This window comes from Hemitrygon akajei, chromosome 21 (genome assembly GCF_048418815.1).
Source record: "Hemitrygon akajei chromosome 21, sHemAka1.3, whole genome shotgun sequence".
In the NCBI taxonomy this organism is placed as follows: domain Eukaryota; kingdom Metazoa; phylum Chordata; class Chondrichthyes; order Myliobatiformes; family Dasyatidae; genus Hemitrygon; species Hemitrygon akajei.
In genome coordinates, this window is record NC_133144.1 from 44,665,091 (window position 1) to 44,690,433 (window position 25,343).

General features: G+C 42.2%; 1 protein-coding gene and 1 long non-coding RNA gene across 4 annotated transcripts in view; both read left to right on the forward strand.

Moving 5' to 3' along the window:
- Nucleotides 1–11,123, forward strand: part of LOC140714258 (uncharacterized) — a 32,812-nt gene extending 21,689 nt beyond the window's left edge. Inside the window, exons 2-3 of the long non-coding RNA XR_012095852.1 lie at nt 5,543–5,702; nt 11,016–11,123. This is a non-coding gene — a long non-coding RNA (uncharacterized lncRNA). The remainder of the gene's footprint in view (nt 1–5,542; nt 5,703–11,015) is intronic.
- Nucleotides 11,124–13,604: 2,481 nt separating this feature from the next.
- Nucleotides 13,605–24,440, forward strand: LOC140714260 (protein NDNF-like). 3 transcript variants are annotated; one of them, XM_073025317.1, is made up of 5 exons: nt 13,605–13,888; nt 14,976–15,152; nt 17,229–17,434; nt 19,569–19,672; nt 21,252–24,440. In XM_073025317.1, exons 3-5 carry the CDS (start codon nt 17,241–17,243, stop codon nt 22,604–22,606), a joined length of 1,653 nt encoding a protein of 550 aa, XP_072881418.1. In that variant the 5' UTR covers nt 13,605–13,888; nt 14,976–15,152; nt 17,229–17,240; the 3' UTR covers nt 22,607–24,440. The 3 variants fall into 3 exon arrangements, with proteins under 3 accessions (XP_072881418.1, XP_072881420.1, XP_072881419.1); XM_073025319.1 differs by having other exon boundaries at nt 15,003–15,152; XM_073025318.1 differs by lacking the exon at nt 14,976–15,152.
- The last annotated feature ends 903 nt before the right edge of the window (nt 24,441–25,343 follow it).

Genomic DNA, 25,343 nt, shown 5'->3' on the forward strand with positions numbered 1-25,343 from the left:
CAGACTCCCTAAGCACCCACTCTATGGCCAGTTATCACAGGGAAGCAGAGGTATGAAGTCTGTGTGAAAGCCAGCATTGCTAATAATGGGCTTGCTGCCCAGCATTTGGAACATAGGGCACAAGGCACAACTGGTTGGCACGCTTTGGTGAAACTTGCTTACAGCAACTTAAAGATAGGCATCACATGGTCCTGGAGACCGCCCGACAGGAAAGGAAAGCAGCAACAGTCGTGCCCACAGAAACAGGACAACTCCCCTGACCGCACTATGAATGTCTATGCTGTTGACGCACTGGCCTGAACAGTCACCTCCAAATACACTTCAGATGAGCTGCACAAACACAATCATCATCGGCAAAATTGATGGGCTACCAACACAGCCACCCGTGCCAGAGCAAAAGGGTAGCTGAAATCTATCCTGGGGCACCCTCTACTGGTCAGAGGTAGGGTTTCTGAAGTAATTCATTGAAGCTTTGCATTTCTTTGTCACCTTCCTCAGCCTCGCATCCTTTGCAGACTATGAAGTGCTTTTGAAGTGTTAACATAGCTGTGATGTAAGACTCTCCTGTAATGCTGTAGGTTCAATGTCTTACCTGAAAGACAATCCCTAATGTTGCAGCAATCTCTATCACTGCACAGAAGTGGCAGCTATGGTTTTGGTTTTTAATGTTTGTACTATTAATGCTAAATTTGAAAATTCCAAGCTGTGATTCTCTGACAATTGATACTGTATTTTGATTAAAATCTAGAATGCCTTTCCTTTCAATGAGTTGTGGTAATTTGATAGGTACCCGCAGGAGCTATTCATTAACCAGCTAGCCTACCTGAGTTACCCAGTTCTGCAATTTTTGCTCTCTGACCTTCTCCACATATCTTCTTAACTCAGGAATGCTCTGTTGAAAAATCATTGACCTCTACACAGATACAGCTACAGCCTGACCTGCTAAGCATGGTAGCGTAGTGGTTAGTACAATGCTTTACAGTACCAATGATCTGGGTTCAGTTCCCGCCACTGCCTGTAGGGAGTTTGTACATTCCCCCCGTGACCGTGTGGGTTTCCTCTTGGTGCTCTGGTTCAATGTCCAAAGGTCTATTGGTAGGTTAATTGGTAATTGTAAATTGTCTCATGATGAGGAAGAGGTTAAATTGGGGATTGCTGGGAGATGCACCTCAAAGGACTGGAAGAGCGTATTCTGCACTGAACCTCAATAAATAAAAATAAATAAATAATCTCCAGCATTCTCGCTTTTTAATTTTGAAACTCCATCATCTGCACTTCCCTTGCTACTCATCCAACTCTGTCTCTCTGCCTTTTTTAACTATTCCCCTCCATGTAACATTTCAAGCTGTGTACAGGTAAGTTTCTATCCTATGATATAATGCCTTCTAACATCCTGGGCACCGTAATAATGAGATATACAGCACATTTACATTCCTCCATTTCTTTTTTATCCAGCCTGTTGTACCTTCATCTCCAGCATTTTGTGTGTTACTCTGGATTTTTAATGTCTGCAGAATCTCTTGTGTTTCCTTATCTCAGATTATTTTCTTCTTGCTTGTAGCAGATTCATTTGATTTCATTAATGTTGCTTTATTCACTTGTCTGCTTTTTTAACTTTTATATTTTTAAAAAATGGATTTTTGCTTGATTTTGCAAAATAGAAGAATTTGTTCCTATTTCTAGCAGGTAGACTAGAAACCAGAAGATACAAATTTGAGATAGTAAGTGAAAGAACCAGAAGGGTGAGGAACAGAAATCTTTCTTTACAGTGAATTGGCTGCATTTCGGCCTAATATGGAAATACCAAAGCCTGTGAATGGAAAATCCTACAAAATGTATTGGATTCTGACCAGTACATCACAGGTAAATCCCTCCCAACCATTGAGCACATCTACATGAAATATTGTCATAGGAAAGCAGCATCCAACAACAAAGATCCTTACCACCCAGGTCATGCTTTCTTCTCACTGCTGTCATCAGGTAGAAGGGCTAGGTGCCTCAGGACTCGTACCACCAGGTTGAAGAACAGTTACTACCCTTCAACCGTCAGGCTCTTGAATAAAAGAGGATAACTACACTCATCTATTGAGATGCTCCCATAACCAATGAGCTCAGCTTAAGGACTCTTTACCTTGTTATTTCATGCTATTGTTACTTATTGCTATTTATTTATAGTTGCACCTCAATAGCTTGTTGTCTTATATGCTCTTGCTCTTTCATTGATCCTGTTTACAGTTGCTATTCTATAGATTTGCTGAGTATGCCCACAGGAAAAAGAATCTCAGGGTTGTATGTGGTGATATGTAGGTACTTTGATAATAGCTTTTATTTTGAACTTTGAATTTTAAATTGTAGTGATTTGGAATATAACATATTTAACAGTATCTCTTATCCAGCATTAGGGCAGGGAGAATGGATGCTTTGGAGATTTCTATCAAAAAGCAGACTGAGGCACATTGGACTGAATGAACTCTTGCTGTTCTGTCAGAACCAGTTTCTGCAATACATGAGGGTATCATTTATTACAGGCAATACACACAAAATGCTGGTGGAACGCAGCAGGTCAGGCAGCATCTATAGGGAGAAGCGCTGGCGACGTTTCGGGCTGAGACCCTTCGTCAGGACTAACCGAAAGGAAGGATAGTAAGAGATTTGAAAGTAGGAGGGAGAGGGGAAAATGCAAAATGATAGGAGAAGACTGGAGGGGTGGGGTGAAGCTGAGAGCCGGAAAGGTGATTGGCAAAAGTGATACAGAGCTGGAGAAGGGAAAGGATCATGGGACAGGAGGCCTAGGGAGAAAGAAAGGGGGAGGGAAGCACCAGAGGGAGGTGGAGAACAGGCAGAGTGATGGGCAGAGAGAGAGAAAAAAAGGAGGGGGGGAAAGCTAACTATATCAGGGATGGGCTAAGAAGGGGAGGAGGGGCATTAGCGGAAGTTAGAGAAGTCAATGTTCATGCCATCAGGTTGGAGGCTACCCAGCTGGTATATAAGGTGTTGTTCCTCCAACCTGAGTGTGGCTTCATCAGGTTGTTCCTCAGGTTGGAGGAACAACATCTTATATTCCGTCTGGGTAGCCTCCAACCTGATGGCATGAACATTAACTTCTCTAACTTCCGTTAATGCCCCTCATCCCCTTCTTACCCCATCCCTGATATATTTAGCTTTTCCTCCCCCCCCCCTCCTTTTTTTCTCTCTTTCTGCCCATCACTCTGCCTGTTCTCCACCTCCCTCTGGTGCTCCCCTCCTCCTTTCTTTCCCCCTAGGCCTCTCATCCCATGATCCTTTCCTTTCTCTAGTTCTGTATCCCTTTTGCCAATCACCTTTCTGGCTCTCAGCTTCACCCCACCTCCTCCGGTCTTCTATCATTTCGCATTTTCCCCTCCCACTCCTACTTTCAAATCTCTATCTTTCCTTTCGGTTAGTCCTGACGAAGGGTCTCAGCCCGAAACGTCGACAGCGCTTCTCCCTATAGATGCTGCCTGACCTGCTGCGTTCCACCAGCATTTTGTGTGTGTTGCTTGAATTTCCAGCATCTGCAGGTTTCCTCGTGTGTGTATCATTTATTAGTTCATTTGACACATGTCAGGGAATGGGAAATACTTCTGTATATTTCAATTTCTAAATCAACAAAATCTATGTGTCAAGAGGCTGCTATGCTCTTAACCATGCTCAGTGATGCTGTCACCAATTAAATCACACAAGTGATTCATAAGCAAAGCTGTTTAAGACTGTAGATACACATGATTTGCAGGAGTGCAAAATAAATTAGTATTCTGTTATTAAACATAGACAGACCTTTAATTCACATGCAGATTACATGAAAGTCTGAGGGGATTATATGAAATGTTGTGTATACAATTATTTAATGAGGTTTATTCATTATCTGAGAGGCTTTTGTGTTCAAGTTCCACCTCCAAGTCCTTAGCACAAACACTTTGGCAGAATGTGTCAGTGGAGTACTGAGGGAGTGCTGCACTGTTGGAGATGCTCTCTTTAAAGTGAGGCTCTATTTTCTTCTTAATGTAGGAATGGAAGAATCCTTGGTGTTATTTTGGAGTGATTGAGTGTTCTTGCGGCCAGTGTATCAAACTGTGGTAGTTATTTTCACACAAAGAGTCACATTCGATCCACCCAACTCTTATGGAGGTAGTTGCTAATTCTTGCCTTCGTTCTGGTTGGCAGTGGGCAGGTGGATAGAATGGTATTACAATGGCTGAGCTGGGCAACTTAAGCCCCCTGTTAACCAAGGAATCAGGAACCTTACTACCATTGGGAGCCAAAATCTACTAGACTTTTATCTTTCTGGGAAGCCCCCACCATTCTGTAATCACGCTTCACTGAGAAGTTTCAGTGTACCTGAACTGCCAAATGACAGAGGCCTCAAGCTGAGAGACCTAGAGTCTCTGGCTCAGTCCGAGACTCGAGGTTATTGAGAGCAGGTGGGAGAGTATGGGTCAGCAATAGTTTTTTAAAAATCATGCTTCCTTCCCTCCCCTCAAGGGAATGGGAATATTGATGTGGGAGGGAGAAGTGAACTTTACAACCATTGGTGACCCATGTAATTGTTTGTCCTGCCAGTGAGGCAAACAATTATGTGAAGACAGGAATTAACCTGAATATTTTTTTATTTGTGTTTCTTTTTACTGATTCTCTCTTCCTCTAAGAAGATAGACATGGAAGCCCTAGTGATGTTACACAACTGTGCCTTTTTAGAGGGGGATGTGGGAATGAAACCACAAATGCACAGCCAGGAAACACCATCAAGGGCTTCCCCATCATTCACTGGTGAAACAAAGGAAGTTCTGGCATCCTGCAAGGAATGGTCAGGTGATCTTCCAGCTTATGAACGGCGAGGATTCTATCATATTGTTGAACTCAGTTTCCAAAGAAGCACCTGATAAGGCCCAAAGTGAATGGCCCAACTTGGACCTTTATAGTTTGTAGGGAAGAGTTTTAAAAATTATATTGCGCTTGATCTATTCTGAAAGAAGTAACTTGAAGTGTTTTGCTGCAATGTTTCACACAGTAACAGCTTTGCAGAAGACTATTTTAATCCTTTTCTTAAACTGAGCCCTTTGTTTTGGAGGTGATTCAAGCTGACAACACTTCAGCTGTGTGGAAGGTTGTTGAGAGCAGATGTGACATACATGCAAGACAGCAGCAATAAAGCTAAACGAAATGCTGATAATACATCAAGCTGATGCTTTGGATAAAACTGGTGAAAAGGAAAAATGAAGGAAACTTTGGTGGATAACCTTGCACAAAGACTCTTCAGCTGGCGGTCTTGTAGGTAACACATTGGAGGAAATATTTCATATTTTGGATTGCATTTTCCCCAGACTCTCATAACAGCACAAAACAGATCCTTCAGCTCATCGAGTTCATGTGATCATCAAGCATCCATTTATACCAGTGCAATGCTAATCCTAATTCATTCTTCCTACATTCCCTTCAATCCCTGTCAGGTTCTATCACTCAGCTACACACAGTGGACAATTTACATTGGTCAATTAACCTTTAAACAACCTTGTGTTTCCTTCAGATGTTCTGGTTTCCACCCACATCCAAAGGCATACAACTGGCATTGAATCATGGAGTGGTTCCCAGTTGTAGCGGGAGCAGGAAGACTGCAGCTCTACCAGCTATGCCATCTATAGATGGTGTTGATCTTCCTGCAAACTGTTGGAGATGCACTTGCACTGGTAAGCAGAGAATACTCCAATATACTCCTGTTGTACCATACAGATGGTTGAAAGGATTTGGGATGCCAGGAAGTAAGGCACTTGCCACATGGTAGCTCTAAGCTCCTCTTGTAGCTGGTATGATATCACACTTTCAGCAGGTTCCTCGTCAGACCACAATCAGGATCATGCAGATTTTTTTCCTTTGAAATGATAGATGTTCGAGGATATTCTGGGAATGAAAGATTAGGAGAGGGAGTATCTCCTTTTGAACTTTGTCAGAGAAATTAAAAAAATACTTCAATACAAAGCAATTTCTCACGTTTTTGTGTTCTTCATACAGTGGGCTTTTGGGATAGGTAGGTCACAGTGACAGAGACTGCAGAGCTACATGCAGTGAGGATGTAAATCAGACATGAACTGAAATAAGTGAAAGAAGAGGCTCAATGGGTTGAATGGCCTTCTTACGTTCATGTGGTGAACAACAAGGCAAGGCAAAAGAAAAACAAAATAACTATAGAATCTGGAAATCCGGAATAAATACAGAAAAGTGCAAGGGAGCATTTGTGACAGAGACACAAAATTAACACTTTTGAGTCAATGACCTTTTGCCAATGGATCATCTATTGATGGGTCATTGATCTAAAATATTTATTTTGGAAAGAAACCCTATTGCAATAGTGGGCATGCTGTAAATGTAACCAACGGTTTTAGAATTAATGGCACCAACTGCTCTGTGCCTGGAGATCTCGTTTACTAAACCAGAAAATAACAATTTGATGAAAGACAAGGAGGCTTCATTTCAAACACAGCTTCAACAAAACAGACAAGGTGGAAGATTCTCTCGGACCATGGTTCTGACTCGTTTACTCTGGGTCTTAGTGGGACTGATTGATATTATGATATTGAATGAGAGTTGAATTGTGGCCAGGACTCCATGGAAAACATGCCAGCTCACCTATAGATGGATTCTATCTAGCTTTAATATATCTTCCGAAAGTCAGCACCCCTGCCTCAGCACTGCAGTGAAGCATCAGTGTTGTGCTCTGGAGTAGATCAGTCTTTTGATTCTGAAGTGGAAGTATTGCCGACCGATCCATCCCCAACATTTAGCCTCTTGTCTGTTTCTGAGGTGTCCCCCTGATTCTCTGAGTTATCACTTAATAGTGATTCTCACTATTTTTCCTGCTTTTATTTCAGATTTAGTTAGCTCATTGAATTTGTGAAAAAAGTGGTTGTTTTAATCATAGAAGCCGTACTGTCCTCCAGAACATTTCATTTAACACACAGTGGTTAAGCACATGTAACATTCGCTTCACCTAACAGCTTAATATAGGGGGTGATAACCCCCTGTCAGGCCAAACTTAAGAAATCTAATTTGAATGGATGCTGCACAATGTGTCCCCTGTTACAGATAGATAGATAGATAGATATATAGATAGATACTTTATTCATCCCCATGAGGAAATTCAACATTTTTTCCAATGTCCCATACACTTGTTTTAGCAAAACTAATTACATAAATTACTCAGTAAAAATATGATATGCATCTAAATCACTCTCTCAAAAAGCATTAATAATAGCTTTTAAAAAGTTCTCAAGTAGTTTACTTAGATACATTAAATACAATCAACCCCGGCACTTTAACATATCTTACTCCTGGCGGTTGAATTGTAAAGCCTAATGGCATTGGGGAGTATTGACCTCTTCATCCTGTCTGAGGAGCATTGCATCGATAGCAACCTGTCGCTGAAACTGCTTCTCTGTCTCTGGATGGTGCTATGTAGAGGATGTTCAGGGTTTTCCATAATTGACCGTAGCCTACTCAGCGCCCTTCGCTCAGCTACCGATGTTATACTCTCCAGTACTTTGCCCACGACAGAGCCCGCCTTCCTTACCAGCTTATTAAGACGTGAGGCATCCCTCTTCTTAATGCTGCCTCCCCAACACGCCACCACAAAGAAGAGGGCGCTCTCCACAACTGACCTATAGAACATCTTCAGCATCTCACTACAGACATTGAATGACGCCAACCTTCTAAGGAAGTACAAGGCATCTGTGTTGGCAGTCCAGTCTAGCTTCTCGTCTAACTGTACTCCCAGATACTTGTAGGTCTTAACCTGCTCCACACATTCTCCATTAATGATCACTGGCTCCATATGAGGCCTAGGTCTCCTAAAGTCCACCACCATCTCCTTGGTCTTGGTGATATTGAGACGCAGGTAGTTTGAGTTGCACCATATCACAAAGTCCTGTATCAGTTTCCTATACTCCTCCTCCTGTCCATTCCTGACACACCCCACTATGGCCGTGTCATCAGTGAACTTCTGCACATGGCAGGACTCCGAGTTATATTGGAAGTCTGATGTGTACAGGGTGAACAGGACCGGAGAGAGCACGGTCCCTTGCAGCGCTCCTGTGCTGCTGACCACCGTGTCAGACCTACAGTCTCCCAACCGCACATACTGAGGTCTCTCTGTCAAGTAGTCCACTATCCAATCCACCATGTGAGAGTCTACTCCCATCTCCGTTAGTTTGTGCCTTAAGATCTTGGGCTGGATGGTGTTAAAGTACAAATCAGTACTCCGAAATAACAAACAGTACACAATATACGATTAAACTTTATAACTCTTACTTTGACTATATGGTTAGTAGAGAAACAAAATATGAAAGAAAAAGGGCCCAGATCATAAGAATTAATAATAAACAGTCTGTGCACAAAGTTGGAGCTCACTCATAGGCCAATCGGTCCCCATTGACCTCCTCCGATCACAGCTGCCCTTCGGACCCTCGCTCCGAGTCCACCCCTTCTGGAGATCTACCAAATCTCTCTCCATTCGTGTCTTCTCTCTTCATCTCTTTCTCCCCCTCCGGCAAAAGCCCACGAAAGCAACTGCTTCCAGAATCACAAGACAGGACAACAAAATCCTGATTGGCTAACATGCAGCCACAGTCCTGTTATTTTCAGCCATAACCCAAACATTGCTGCTACAGAGAAACATTTACTTCAGCAGTGAACATTACAAAAAAAAACCATTACAGCGCGTTACACACAAAAAATGATGGAGGAACTCAGTAGGTCAGGCAGCATCTACGGAGCGAAATAAAGAGTTGATGTTTCAGGGTGAGACTCTTCATTAAGCCTGGAGAGGTAGGAGGGAGAAGCCAAATTAAGAAAGTGGGTGGAGGGGAAGGAGTACAAGCTGGAAGGTGATGGTGACATAAAGTGAGGGGGAAGGTAGGTGGGTGGGGAAGGAGGGATGAAATGAGAAGCTGGGAGGTGATAGGTGGTAAAGGTAAAGGGCTAAAGAAGAAGGAATCTGATGGGAGAAGACAGTGGAGCATGGGGAAAAGGGAATGAGGAGGGGCACCAGAGGGTGGTGAGGAGAAAAGAAGGGGTAAGAGGGGAGTCAGAACAGGGAATGCAAAAGGAGAGAAGGGAGAGGAGGAGAAGAAATGACCAGATTGGATAAATTGATGTTTATGCCATCAAGTTGTAGGCTATCCAAATGGAATATGAAGTGTTGCCCCTCCAACCTGAGAGTGGCCACATCATGACAGTAGAGGAAGCCAAGGACTGACATGTTGGAATTGGAATGGGAATGTGGAGTGAAATTGAGTAATGTTTATTTATTTTCTTCTCATAAGAGCTTTAAATACACTACATGTGTTCTGGGCTATCCTAGACTAGGTATTTCTTTATCTGTTTTATATTATAGTGAAGAGAACAGAAGAACTTATGGTGTTAGATGAAGTTCAGTCGGCTAAAGCTGAATTAGGTTTCCACTTTGCAAATATTTGGATTCCTTCAGCTCTCTATTGCACAATCTGTAGGAAGGATCAGAAACCAGAGACCGACTCACTGAAGGATGATGATAAATTGAGTCACTGGGGGAAGTGGTCAATGAACAGGAAGAAATTAAAGGCTTGATAACTGATAGTGCTAGTCAAGATGCAGCCTCTGTAATTTTATGAGTGAGAAGAGGAAGGCTTGATGATGAGTTTCGTGATACTAGACATTCCAGCTATACCCATTGTTTGCTCTATGGACTTTGTCCCACCATTGATGGGCCACAGATTCCATATTTTTTTTTAAAAATTTTAGAAATACAGCGCGTTAACAAGCCCTTCTCGAACAACGAGCCCACGCTGCCCAACTACACCCATTGGACCAATTAACCTACTAACTCATATGCCTTTAGAATGTGGGAGGAAAACCACATGATCATGGGGAGAATGTACAAACTCCTTACAAGCAACAGCAGGAATTGAACCTGAGTCACTAGCACTGTAAAGCATTACGATAACCACTACACTACCATGCTGCCCTAATTGTAGGGGTAAGGAGTGCAGTTGTGGCCAGTATGGAAAGAAATGTGAATGTGAAGCCTGCAGATAGATAGATCACGGGCATTTAGACAAGTTCATTGGACAAGAACCTATTGTTTAATGGAACAGTGGAAGACCAAAGTACAACACAACAAGGGTGCACAGAGTATTGTGTAACAAAAGAATCAAAATGTGAGTGGGCTGTTGTGGAATGGAACAGGGTTCATACGGGCAGGATGTGGTGCAAGGGAACTGTGTAGATGTGGGCAGACTGATGAATAATGAATCACATACTAACTGTTGTGTTGTGGATAAATGTAAGTGTGCAGAGACTTGTATAATAAAATAGCGTGAACTGAGCAAATAGTCGCCTAATTGAATGACGCATATGAGAAAAGAGGAGTTTTAGCAAACTGTTGTGTATGTGAGAAGACTGGTGTGTAATGGAAGAGTGTGAGTCAGCTGTTCTGTACTGGAACCATGTAAATATTAACATTCTGTGACGGCAAAGCTAACACTTATTGCCTGCCTTGATTGCTTTTGAGAATGCATTAGCAAGTCTTCACAAACCGTAAGGTGGTGCCAATTCAAGGCCAATCAATAAATTACTTAACATTCCCAGAACCTGCACTAATTGAAATTAGATTCCAAAGCAGAGCACGGTAAGCAACATTGACTGGCATTTAAATTCATGAACTCTAACTGAGTCAAATCCAGAAGATCTTGGGCAAATTAATTAATGACATAATTGCTGGAACTCCAGAGTAGCACACACAAAATGGTGGAAAAACTCAGCAGGTCAGGCAGAATCTATGGAAAACAATATAACAGTCAATGTTTCAGGCCAGGACCCTTCATCAGGACTGGCTCTGATTTAATTAATGACATGCACTGTTTAGGAAGGGGGAAAATATCAGTATCAGCTTCATATGAAATAAAACCTTTACATCTTGTTTGCACTTTCATCCTCGATATCATAGAGGGTTTGTAATTATTCCTTAACAGAAGCAGATCTGCACTTGCCTTTTCCTGGAAGAAATTAGCAACAAGAATCTGTAAAGATGAAAGTGGAGGGTTTGATGGACAGAGCTACATGCTCCAGCAGCTGTGAAAACACTGGACAAAAACCTCTCACCAATCAATTTCCCTGACCGTTTCATTTTTTTTTGTTGGAACAAGATCAGATGTGAGTACATAACCTGCATGTAATACATTCCTCCGTGTGTTATTTTAAGGCAAATTTTACCCCAATATATTGACATCCATCTTAAAATGGTGCAAAACAATTCATACATCACATTTATTGATAGGATGTTGCTCAGCTTTGTATCAAAGGTTTTGTCTGCTGGACTACCTGATGTCTTTCATCCCTCTCAGTAAATAAAATGGTTTGCATTTGCTTCTGGTATGAATGTCTCGAATTGCCCCAGATGGCGTACAACTCAGGACTTTGTTGTTGGGTTGAGAAATAACACAGTGATTTTCCATATGGCAAGACTGAAAAGCATCTCTGAGGTGAATCTTCAATCAACCAGTCTTTTGGCATTACTGGTTTGGAAAGAGTTGTTCTTGAAGGAAGGAAAATCGTCTGTACAAACACGAGAAAATCTGCATATGCTGGAAATCCAAAGCAACATACATAAAATGCTGGAGGAACTCAACAGGCCAGGCAGCAATAATGGAAAAGAGTAAACAGTCAACATTTTGGGCCGAGACCCTTCATCAGGTCAGGAAAGGAAGAGGAGAGGTCAGGACTCCCCATCTTTCCAGTCCTGATGAATCATCTTGGTCCAAATTGTCGACTGTTTACTATTTTCCATAGATGCAGCCTGACCTGCTAAGAAAATCCTCTGTTCTTCTTTGAATCAAATGGGATCTTCATCACCCATTATCAAAGTACAAAGAAATCCTTAATTGAGTCTGTTACTCATGGGATAATCCGTTTGATTGTGTAGCCACTAACTCCTTGGAGTTTGGGGTCCCATCACAGGCTAGTCCGGAGGTTGATACCATAGATCAGGGGTGTCAAACTCATTTTAGGTCACGGGCCGGATTGAGCAAAATGCAGCTTCATGCGGACCGGATCAGTCGGACGCGTGCGAACGCAGCTTTCGTTGCCTCCGTTTTTTCAGCCTGCTCTCATGTGTCTCAGTCTCTGCTATAACTACAAAGTGTTTCACTTTACAAATTCCATTTCTTATGAAGAAGACTGCCGAGCAAGACTGCCGAATAAACAGTAAAAACCCTGAAAACCTGGTACCTGAATAAACTCAGCATTAACCATATCATACGCCATAGGCGCTTCGATTACTGGGGCCAGCTTTAATAGTAATTAGATATTATCTCGCGGGCCAAAGATAATTCCACCGCGGGCCAGATTTGGCCCGCGGGCCTTGAGTTTGACATATATGCCATAGATCAAAACCCTAAGGTGGATCAGAAGTCCAAGTCCAGTAGTCAAAGCCTGAGGACTGGGGGCCTGTTCTGGAGTTGGAGGGCTGTCTATGTGTGTGGGTGGAGGGGAAGGAGGAAAAGGGTCTTTTTTGGGATTGTTGTTTTGTTGCCTGTTGTGTTCTGTGTTGTTCTGCCAAGCATTGTGGGCATGCTCTGCTGGCGCCAGAATGTGCGGCGATACTTGTGGGCTGCCCCCAGCTGATCCTTAGGTGTGCTGGTTGTTAACGCAAACGGCACATTTCACTCAATGTTTCCATGTACTTGTGATAAATAAATCTGAATCTCAGTGCCGCCCTTTCAATGGTGCACTGTTCCCTAAAGACTGCAGCACTCCCAAGGTATTGCTCCAACAGTGTGACAGACATAAGGTGTCCCTGTCCAAAACTGCAAAGCTCTCAGTCTCTTTGCTAGTACACTTTCCATCAGTACTGCTCTCACAGTCCTGCCTGGACAGTATGATGCTGCCTTAGTATTTGCCCTCAGCAGTGCAGTGATCCCTCAGCATGCCTGACATTTTGCTGTTATGTCTGTAAGACCCCTCTGATAGTGTTGTGATCACTCATTACCCCTTGCTAACAGTTGTATTCCCTCTCACAGCATTGTACTGAAGTGTCTGCCTAGCTTGTGAATTAATCGCTTCTCATGAATGTGAAAAAAAAGGCAGATGGCAGGTTTTAACAGCAACAAAGTATAAAAAAGGAGAACACTGTTTACCAGTTAAGCCCTTTGCAAAAATCTGTCACGGATTTCATTGTATTCAGACCACATGGCCTTCTAAATATTTGTCCAAAGATTGTTTTCACATTTTTTTGAAAATGCAATTGACTGTGAAATAATAAAGTATTATACAAAGAACAATACACCAGATTGTGCATTTTCATGAAGTCTGCAGCCTCAGAAGAATTTTGCACACAGAACATTCTGCCCATTTTAATATTAACTCAAAAATCCTTTATGCTCTTTTGCCTCTTAACCTTATTTGAATCAGTGTTCCCCTTCTTTGCCTGACAATCAATTTAGCATTCATAACATTCCTGCTGCTTGCATTCTCCTCCTCTGGGAATTGCCTGCTATTATCGAGCATCCTCGACAGATGGGATGTCCCTTGACTGTGAGCTGCCGTGATGTCAGGGCAGTGCCGTGTATAATTGGATAGATGTGAATTGGACCCTGTTTCACACTTGATTCTCTCAAACATCGGCTGCATCACCACCAAATCTCACAGTCCCACTGGGATTAAGGCCGTGCATGCATTTCATCACTCTTGCTGCCATTAGTAAGTACAGAGCCTCAGCGACAGAAATTTTATAGAAATTTAGATACTACAGTCGCTGGCTTCTGTCAAACAAAACCAGTCCGAAAGAATTTGAAAGGCTGGAGCATTGTGAAGGGAGAAAGGACTATTGGACCCAAACATATCTCAGGTAAAGTGAACACAATTGCCTTGTTACAGACTACATCTTTTGTGAAATGTTTCAATAACTTTGTAAGGTTATTTAATTGCACTTGCTGTACTCCTGTGGAGTACTTGTGCTGATCTTTCTGTATGGCTGCTGTTACCAAGCCTTTGTCGAACATTCCATCTGTTTTGGTGTCTTAAGTATGTTTTCTATCTGGCTGTGCTTATGTGATTTTTTTCATTCTTGATCTGCTAGAACTGCCAAAGCAATAATCTTGTTTGTACACTGTGCATGGAGCTGTATTTCATCTATTTTGTATATTTGTTTGTGTATGTGCCTTCCTGTGTTTTGTTCTGTATTTTGTGAATGGTTTCAACATAATTCCCCTAACAAAGCTTCCTGCACCACTGGGTAACACAATGTTGAACAATAGGTCATTTGGACTTGTGCTTTACCGAGCAGAATAAATTAATCCTGGCTGACAATTCGACCAGACGGCACATTTAAATAAGCATACTCCTGAATTTCCACTGATCTCCAGCATGACCTGGAGGATGAATGCGGGCCAGAGTAGAGAGGGGTTTCTGCTGAGAGGGAGAACTGTCACTGTGATAACAGCTGATCCTTGAATTCAACAATGCACGAGTGAAACCTAGTGGTAGTGCCTTCAAATACAGAAGACAGAGACCCATGGATCTAAGGCCATCTCATACAGTGAGTTTAATATGTTGCTGGTCTGGATCCCACAGGCTGTTTCTACTTTCAATGACCTGGAAATGATGCATTGGGAGCCCCCAACCTGTCTATAGGGCCCAGGAGACCACTAGGCAGCTGAATGTCCTCCTGAGATTTTGTGAGAGAAGTTGAGGAGTTGGGAGTGGCTTGCCTTACTTAGACCATGGGCTTCAGACAGTGCGGGGGTGGGGAGGAGTGTGGTGCAAAGTGTTCAGCAGGTAGCAGGCAGCCACATTTGTGGGGAAAATAAATGGCCATCAGCTGTAGAGGTAGGAATGTTTACAGTCACATGTCCTTCAGCCCGTCACATCTGCTGTCTGCCAGGCACTCGTTTACACTAATCCCAGTTATCTCTTGTGTGTACCTAACTAACCAGTTAACCTACCAGCCTGCATGGATGTAGGAGGAAGCTAAAGCACCTGTGGGAAACGCCAACACAAGAAAATCTGCAGATGCTGGTGGAACGCAGCAGGCCAGGCAGCATCTATAGGAAGAAGTACAGTCGACGTTTCGGGTCGAGACCCTTCATCAGGACTGACTGAAAGAAGAGATAGTAAGAGACTTGAAAGTGGGAGGGGGAGGGGGAAACCTGAAATGATAAGAGAAGACAGGAGGGGGAGGAATGAAGCTAAGAGCTGGGAAATTGATTGGCAAAAGGGACACAAGGCTGGAGAAGGGGGAGTACCATAGGACGGAAGACCTTGGAAGAAAGAAAGGGGGAGGGGAGCACCAGAGGAAGATGGAGAACAGATAACGAGTTATTGTGAGAGGGAAAGAGAGAAAAAAATAATTAGGGATGGGGTAAGAAGGGGAGGAGGGGCATTAACAGAAGTTAGAGAAATCAATGTTCAATGCCATCAGGTTGGAGGCTACCCAGATGGAATATAAGGTGGTGTTCCTCCAACCTGAGTATGGCTTCATCTTGACAGTAGAGGAGGCCATGGATTGACATATGGGATGTGGAATTAAAATGTATGGCCACTGGGAGATCCTGCTTCCTCTGGTGGACAGAGTGTAGGTGTTCAGTGAAACAGTCTCTTAGTCTGCGTTAGGTCTCAACAATACATAGAAGGCCGCACCGGACACAGTATATCACACCAGCAGACTCACAGGTGAAGTGTCGCCTCACCTGGAAGGACTCTCTGTGGCCCTGAATGGTGGTGAGGGTAGGTGTAGCACTTGTTCTGCTTACGAGGATAAGTGCCAGAAGGAAGATAGGTGAGAAGGAATTTGGGGACAAATGGACAAGGGATCCCTGCGGAAAGCAGAAAGTGGGGTGGGGGAGGGAAAGATGTGCTTGGTGGTGGGATCCCGTTGGAGATGGCGGAGAAATATATGTTGGACACGGAGGCTGGTGGGGTGGTAGGTGAGGACAAGAGGAACCCTATCCCTAGTGGGGTGGCAGGAGGATGGGGTGAGAGCAGATGTGCGTGAAATGGGAGAGATGCGTTTGAGGGCAGAGTTGATGGTGGAGGAAGGGAAGCCCCTTTCTTTAAAAAAGGAAAACCATGAGAAAGCCACATAGGGAGAGGGGAAACATACAAACATTACGCAGACAACACCAGAAGTCAGGATTGAAGAATTGTAGCACACTGAAGCAGTGTGGCAGGGTAGGAAAAGGGAAGAATCAAGTGGAAAGGGGGGAGCGGTGGGCGGGAAATGAGGATAGGGTGTAGGTAAGGGAAGGGTCCACAGAAAAGGCTGTAGGCAAGATCCTGTGCATAAGTACAAAGATGGGTGTAAATGTATTAGTGTATGTATGTGCATGTCTCCATATACAGGTGTGTGTGAAGTGGAGTAGGAGATGGTCTCCAGGTGTCTTGGGCCTCTGTGCCAATCGATCAAGGCTTTGCATTTTCTATTTCACAAGGAATGGATACCTACAGTAGCATCTCCCACTCCAGAGAGCTGAAGTTGAAGTCAGCCTTGATCCTGAGGGTCCCACGAGAATCTCAGCTATACCATAGTCAGATATAAACATCTGAATGTCGTTGATGTAGAACTTGCCAAATGATGGATATGAGATTAAACTCAAAATTCAAGATTGCTTAATGTAATTTCCTGTACATGAGGGTAAAGGAGAATGAAATAATTGTTACTCTGAATCTGATGTAGCACAAAAAAAACACAATAAGCTAATGAACATAATGAATAAAAACACACGATTAATATATATTCATAACTTATATACAGAGAGTGATTCTATGTCCATAAAGTAATGTTAGACTGTACATAAAATGATTAACAAGGAATAATAAAGTAGGAATGGAGTTAGTGGGTGGAGGTGTTGACCAGCCTTACTGCTTGGGGAAAGAAACAGTTTTTGAGTCAGAACAAGTGTTCAGAGAGAAGCTATCCAGCTCTATTCTACACTGCTTAGCTGACTAGAATCTGTAACAAAGAACTAAATGGACCCCAGGCAGGAAAAGAAGCAGACTGCATTATACTAAGTTGTATTTTCTTGAGGGTAACATGTTAATATAACAGCGACTTCTATTCAAAGACACTTCATTGCTTTGCGTGGCCTTGGGATATGGTGGAAACATCTGATACTGTCTAAATTTTTTTAATGTAAAGTAGACCGATATTAGATGCTGATGTCTAAGGTTATTTACACTTCCATTCACAGCTTTTATTAGAAATGTTGGTGACCCAGGTACTTTGCCAATCTCTCCTTCACCTTGCACTTATCTGCCTGTGCCAAGGGCAAAACCCAGTGTTTGTGAAACAACAGAGATGGGAGAGAGTCACCAACGATGCCATGTATGACTACTCACCGCTCCTGCCAGATGGCACAGAGATAACCATCTTCCTCTTCAGAGACTTACCACAGAGGTAAACACTGCACGGGCTTATTTAGCCACTAATGCATTGAACTTGACAGGATGCAGTGGAGTTGTGGGCTTTGCTGGTATTCTGCTTGGTTTCCAATTGAAGAAATTTCATTATTCTGATCAGACAACATAAGAATTAAACAATGTCAAGATTTTCACAAATGTCTGACTTTGCATGCAGTATAATTTTCTATTAAACATTATTTTCTTATTTATCTAGGTAGGAGCTTTCATACATTGCATCCATCCTCAGTACATCTCACGTCATGTTGATGGTCACACACCTTGATTTATACAATATTATCAGTGTTATTGGCATCCACATTGACCCCAACATACTCAGTAGTGAATTTGTTTACAAGTAGGGCCAAGTGTAGATGTGAACTCTGCCAATTTTTAATTCAATACTGCTACGGAGAGTGTAGCTGAAACATCACAGTCCAACTGTGAGCTGTCTCAAATATCTAAGGCTACAGACCACTACAAAATCTAGCAAACAGCTTCCCCTGTACAAGGACCCTTCATTATCCCTTGCAGCATTTGATATCACAGAGGACCTTTGAGATCTCCATAATCTCCAGCAGGGCAGTTGCATCCCTTGTGGAACTCAGTGACCACAGTGCTTCTTGTCCTTAAAACTGACACAAGTTATAATTGTACCTAAATCACAGCTAAACAGACAGTGGCAGATGGAAGTCAGGAACTTTAACATGTTCCTGTGATATTCAGGAACAGATCTGAAGCAAAATCCAATAATTCAATAGAGTTATCAGCAAAACACTCACTTTTGATGAAACTATCTGGTTTCAACATCTAAATGTTATTTATACCTGTTGTGCTACAGTTAATGAAGCGAGGCATAGGAATGACAGTGTGGCAAACAAATCTCTGCCCAGGAAAGTGAACTAAGAGACACAGGAAAAGCAGGTTTAAGGACTGAACTCCCATGCTGAGGGATCAGTCAGTCCTGGGGTTCTACGCTAATGCTGAGGCAATGATATGTGGAATGGATTCTCTCCAATACAGAATTTTTGAAATGCTCTGTGGTTAAACATTATACTCTACTGAAGGAGGATTGCAAGGCTAGGGGTTCTCTAGTGAATAACATAATAAGCAGCAGGAAAAATGCTCCTCGTGAAGCAGTTCTGACAAAGCGTGACGGACCCAAAGTGCTGCCAGACCTGTTTTCCCAGCAGTTTTTGTTTTCATTTGAAATAGATCCAGGAGTGGACTATTGAATCACTTAGGTCTCTTCTGCCATTCACATTACTCCTAATTTTTATTCTTTCCACATTTCCAGATTCTTATTGAATGGTGGAGTAAGTTTGAGGGGCTGAGTGGCCAACTCTTGTTCCTACTTCTGACAATCCCAGAAGTTTAACACCTTCTGGGACAAAGCAGCCTGCTTGATCAGTAACTGATCTAACACAGGAGAAACTCATTCCTTCCATTTCTGGCATTCACTGGTGGTAGGGTGTATCATCTGTGTTGGGCTTCTGTGACAGCACTTCCCAGTTCCATGAACTCTACCACCAGGACACAAGGACATGAGAGCACCACCTCAACTTGGTACAACTCTGTTGTGGAGTTATATCATCATTTCTTCAGTGTCACAGAGATGAAATTCTGGAATTCACTGTCCAGCACCCCTGTGGGAATATCTTCACCAGAAAAACCAAGGCACAGCAGTTCAAGGAGATAGCTCACTACCATTTTCAAGCTGAGATAGGGATGTGTAAATAAATGACTTTATTCCTTGATTTCCACATCTCCACATACACCAAAAAAAATTAAGGATACTGAAGTTATGCAACAAAGAAACTGCTGAAAGAACTCAGTGCGCAGCATCTGTAGGAGGAAAGGAATTGTCATTATTTAAATTGAAACCCCAAAACTGCCCTGTTCCTGTTTCTGACGCAAGGTTTCTGTCCAACACCTTGACAATTCCATTTCTTCCACAGATGCCATTCAACCCCAGAGTCCTTCGAAATTGTTTGCTGCTCCAGATTCTAGCATCTGGAATCTCTTTTGTCTCCACTGAAGTTATTCAACTTTCTGTAGAACTTACTGCCATTTCTAAGTCCCGTTGAGCAAAGTTGTCTGTTGACAATTCAGTTTTACTCTTTTCTCCACAGCCGTTACTTCCAGGTGAGAGACGAGACCCCATTCTCCATCCGAGTAAATCCTTGCGATGCTACCGTTGAGTGGAAAGTCACTGTAGACGAGTGGCCAGCACATGGTAATGTTGCATGCGTGACATCACTGTAGATAACCTAACAGTCTAGTGGGGCCCAGGCTTTTCAAAGTAATTAGAGAATAAAACTAAAATAAGAAGGAGGCAGTTATAAAATGTGCGGTAAACATAATCTAAGGAAACTGAAATTATGCAGGAAACATACATGTGAAGAGATAGCCAGACTAATTAGCTTTCCTTTACTCTATACATTCCTCTGGTGAAGTTATCCTGCTTTTACTGGGAGATGATTCTGTTTGTTCCTCTGTTCTTTAAATAGACCACTTATAATTATTTTATTTGTTTCACCATGAGCCATGCACCATGATCCAGAGCTGATACAGCGTTGGTTGTCTCCCACTCCACATACTATGTAAACACCAGCATACTTCTTGCCATGTTACTTTCCCAGTTCTGACAAGAGGTTTTCATCCTGAAATGTTACCCTTTTTTTTCAGGTATTGCCTCCTCACATACTGAGGTTTCTGGTATTTTCTCTTTTTATTTAAGATTTCTGACACCTGCATTTTTCTGAATTTACATTATTTCTGTTTTCAGTTTAATATAGTGACAAGCTACTGAGCCCAACATGACATGGATCAAGCAATGATGGAGTTCACAACAGATATTAAATGTACTTTATATCTCAAAGGCACTGGGTTTTAGGAGCAAGCAGTGATAGAAGCTGGGTTCACCAGCAATCTGCAAATTTTATGCGGTTAAGCCCTTTACTCTCTCTGTGCCAACCAGCACATTTGCTGAAAATCCTCCCATTCACAATCATAATCTTACACTCTCCACCCTCTGCAAGCTCTACCAACATGAACTGCAATTCTTCAAATTGTCCAATTAAAATTCATTCATCTTTGAGAACTCTTCCTGCTCACTTACACATTCCATACCCTGTGCTCACAGAATGAAATACTGTAGGGTTTTCAAACCTCAGGACTTAACAGAATGATTCATGGCTGATGAAGTGTGGTCACTGTTGTGATGTTAGAAATCACTTGCATCTTCAAAGATGTTGTTGTTTGTGGATAATCTATTGTTCAGTGTACAAGTAATACAATCTCACCTCTTCTCACCAAACAGAATTGCTGATAATTTAAGATATCCATAGAAATGGCTTCAACCCACCTCTTTCATGAGAAGGGTCTGTAAATTACAGACCCTTTCCAGAGAGCTGAGAAAAATCTAGGCTGGGTTTAAAATTCCTCGACTAAGAGTGGAGGACTGCCAGAGGTATGGTCGTTTGGATTAGACACTAAACTGGCTCCATGCCTGTGTACAAATACTGGTTGATCTTCAAAAAATTTCTTCGAACATGGAATACAAAAACATGGACATGGTGGGAAGTTAAAAATGGTGATGAAGTTGATTTAGGCTGTCAAGTATCACCCAATATGGTATTGGTTTGGTTCACTGTGCAAATATTAGAAAGATGAGCAAGTTGGGAGAAAGATTGTGGAAGAGGGTATCCAACAAGCCCACAAAGTTCCTCATCTCCCATGGCCCCTTTGCACTTGACTAATCACAGAGCAGAGAATTGGCAAGTCTCATTATAATGATTTTCTCTGAATTTCAGGTACTTACCCCTTGGAGAAACTTGAATGGAACTGGGTTAGTAAAAAAGACCTTTATAGCTACAAGGGGGACACAGCACAGACTTATGTGCAAACTTCATCACATTCCACCTTCCACAGGCTAGAGCTCCTTTCAACTGAGAGAAACATTCAAATCAGAGTCTACCTGACAACCAAGCCCGAGAATGAGCCTCCTTACCCAGAGCTGCCATTTGACCCTCGAGTAAATGTTGCTTCTGTTGGGCAGACGACAGTGACCCTGGCCTGGAAGCCCAGCCCGTCGGTTTTACAGGATGAGGAGAACATTCAGTACTGTCTCCTGGTCAACCGGAAACACAACTACCAAAGTCTGTGTGCTGCCGATAACCAGGCAGAGCTGGGTTCTGGCTTTTGGCCAGGTTTGCAGGTGGTGTCCATCTATTCCGGTGGCCAGGAGATCCATCTCACCACAACAGAAGATATTCAACTCCCTAACAATCTTCTCAGCAGGCCAGTCTCCGGAGAACCAAAGATGGATATCATGCAGCTCTGTGTTGGCAACAGAAACATATATTCAGTACCAGAGTTGCTACCCAACACTCAATACTACTTTGACGTGTTTGCTGTTAACGTCCTCACCAACACCAGCTCTGCCTACACTGGCACCTTTACAAAAACATTACAGTGGCCGGATCCAAACGTTCTCAATCTGAAGGAAGGAATTATGATCCAGGTTTACGTCCGGAAAGATAGTCTGAAGTTTTACAGCTTCAGGCCCAAGACTTGGCACAGAAAGGTGCAGTTCACATTCCACTCATGTGGAAAAATATACGCTAAAATTGAGAGAAATGGCAAAGCCATGGTATCTGAAAGCATAGAACACCTGAAGCATTTTCAATTGAATGGAAAAGCCAAAGCAAGGTATATCATTGGGATCAAATCCATGGGGCCCTTGGAGGTCCTTGTAAAGATTCTAGTGTCTACACGTCCCAACAAACCTCTCTTCCCTCGTCTCCCAGACAATCTGAAACTGAAATCCTTCAACAGGCTCAGAACCTGTAACTCTGTCACTGTTGCTTGGCTGGGAACAAGTGAGCAGAACAGGTACTGCCTCTATAAGAGGGAGATGGGGGAACAGCAACTGGAGAGAGAAAGGAAGAACCAAAGCTGGTGCTTCGGCCCAGAGACACGGAGAGTTTCGGAAAAAGTGGGCTGCAAACATTTTCACAACCTCAACCCTCAACGAGCAGTGGCAGTGGAGAAGGTCACGGGGCTGAAGGCAGGGACCACCTACCTTTTCGATATCTATGTGATTGGGCACAAGGGTCATTCTGTCAAATACCAAAGTAAAGTGGTAAAAACAAGGAAAGCATGTTAACTTTATATCCAATTTCAGGATAAGCCCTATACAAATGTCTTCCGAGGAAAAGTGTAACTAGAGCCCCAGCAAATAGGCTGCAATCAAATACAGTAACTGGAATAAACTTTGTACAAGTGAAGTAATTCATATAGATCCAACACAGTGACAAGATCGCTGTCTGAAAATTACTTTGTGGAACCATTCATGTAAATTTTGACAAATTCTGTAGCTTCCTCCACAAACACCAATTGGAAGTTATCCAGAGGACTTCATGCAGAGAATTTTTATTTGGTATATAACAACGGAAAGAGAAACTCTTGTATTTCTATAGCACCTTTCTCAACTCAGGACATCCCAACTGAAGTGCTTTCTGAAGTAAAATCCAGAGTTAATTGTAGTGGACTGGAAGTCTGTCCAGATTTTGTCACATCTCCTAGCATTGCAAGGACCTGCAATGTTTGAGGGAACATGACTTTGATGCCCGACTGAATTAGGTGGGCTGATGTAATGTGTTTTTGCTGTCCTAGGAAGTTTGTGTGTCTGCCCATATTAGCAGGAAGGAATACGTCCGACAACATTGAGTGGGATTGAACCAGTAAAATTCAAATGGAACCTTCAAACAGTTTTTGAAAAATCATGATCGAGTATACTTTTTGTGGTAGACATTTCACAATTCATTAATCTGGTGTTTTAATGGACCTAATAGACCTTCAAAAATCACAGTATGGAGTTGACTATTCCCCCATCAAGTCCAAAGCTCATTTATTTAACTATAATCCAGCTAGTCCCAGCCTCTTGCCCTTGCCCAATAGACCTGCAAATATTTACTTGCAGATGTTTATCTAGCTCCCTCTTTCACGCCACTACTTCCCCAAACAGTATGGTCCAAGCATCAGAAAAGATTTTTTACTCACATTTGGCTATAACTTTCTTTCCATTTCCATAGTTCACAAACCTTCTTGTGTAGGAAAGAGCCTCCCTTGATCTATAATCGCTATAACCTTCATGATTTTAAATATCGCTATCAGATTTCTTCATAACCTCATTTGTTCCAAGGAGAATAACTCTACATTCTCTAATCTATTCACGCAACCGAAGTCTTTCATCCCTGAAATAATTTTGGTAGATCACTCAGCACTTTCTCTAAAACCCTTGCATATTTTCATTAGTATAATACCCAGAAATGGACACAATGTGACCAACTGGTCTTTAATGAAAGTTTATCGTAATCCCTTTCTCTCGTACAAAATCAACGAAGTGTCATCATATTAGCCATTTTCAAATCTATCAGGCCCTGAAGTCCTTCAGTTTATTTGGTTCATTCTTACTTCCGAAGTATAACAGTACACATTTTTCAGCATTAAATTTCATTTGTCACCTAATCATTCATTCCTTCGACCCATCAATGCCATATTTTAGTCCATAACTATTTTTCTCATGAGTCATTACAAGTTTTGTCTTGTTGGTAATTTTGGAAATTGTGTCCTGTTTACCAAAGTCCCAAATCATGTATATACTATTAAGAACAATGATCCCAACAGCCAGCCTGGGAAAATTCCCTGGACACCCTTCTCCAGCACTGTTTCCTTTTGCTTAGGCAATTTTCTACTCGTGCTGCAACTATCCTTTTTATTCCTAGCCTTCAACTTAGATGCCAAATTCAGCTTGTGGCACCTTATCAATTACCTAATTTCTACACAGACATCATTCTCTGCTTCATTTTTTCAAAAAAAAGCTATGTTGTGCAAACCTGAGTTGTTTTCCTCTACTCAATCCACATGTTTAGTTGACCTGCTAATTGTTACATGGCCAAAGTTACATTGAAATAAAGTGGAAAACCTCTACTCAGAAATGATGAAGTATCCTCCTTTTGAAATGTTAATTAAAACTGTTTCTCTTACAGGTGTTGAGATTTTCCAACATTGTCTATATATGTTATAAATCAATAGTTTTTTTTATTTTCACCAAGGTTAAGATCTTAAGATTGTATTTATAAAATGAACATAGAACAATACAGCACAGAAAGGCTCTTCAGCCCACGATGTGGTGCTTAACTAAACTAATTCTTTCTGCCTACACGATACCCATATCCCTCCAATCTCTGCATGTTCATGTACCTAAGAGCTGCTAAAATGCCTCTACTGTACTTGCCTCCACCATCACCCATAAAAGCATACTCTGAAAAAAACTTTCTCCACACATCTCCTTTGAACTTACCTCTTAGAGTCATAGCACAACACAGAAACAGGCCCTTGGACCCATCCAGGCCATACCAAACCATTTAAACTGCTAATCCCATTACCTGCACCATGACCATAGCCCTCCATACACCTCCCATCCACATACCTATCCAAACTTTTCTTAAACAAGCTTGCATACTCCACCTGTGCTGACAGCTCGTTCCAGCTCTCAAGACACTAAGAAGTTTCCCATCATGCTCCCCTGAAATGTTTCACCTTTCTCCCTTAACCCATAACCTCTGGTTGTAGTCCAACCCATCTCAGTGGAAAAAGCTTGCTTGCATTTATCCTATCTACTATCCCTCAATTTTGTATATCTCTATCAAATCTCCCCTTAATCTTCTACATTCCAAGTCTGAACCTAGTCAATCTTTCCCTATAACTCAGGTCATCCAGTCCTGGCAACATTCTTGTAAATTTTCTTTGTACACTTTCAAACTTATTTACACCTTTCCTGTAGGTAGGTGACCAAAACTGCATAAAATACTCCAAATTAGTCCTCACCAACTTACAAC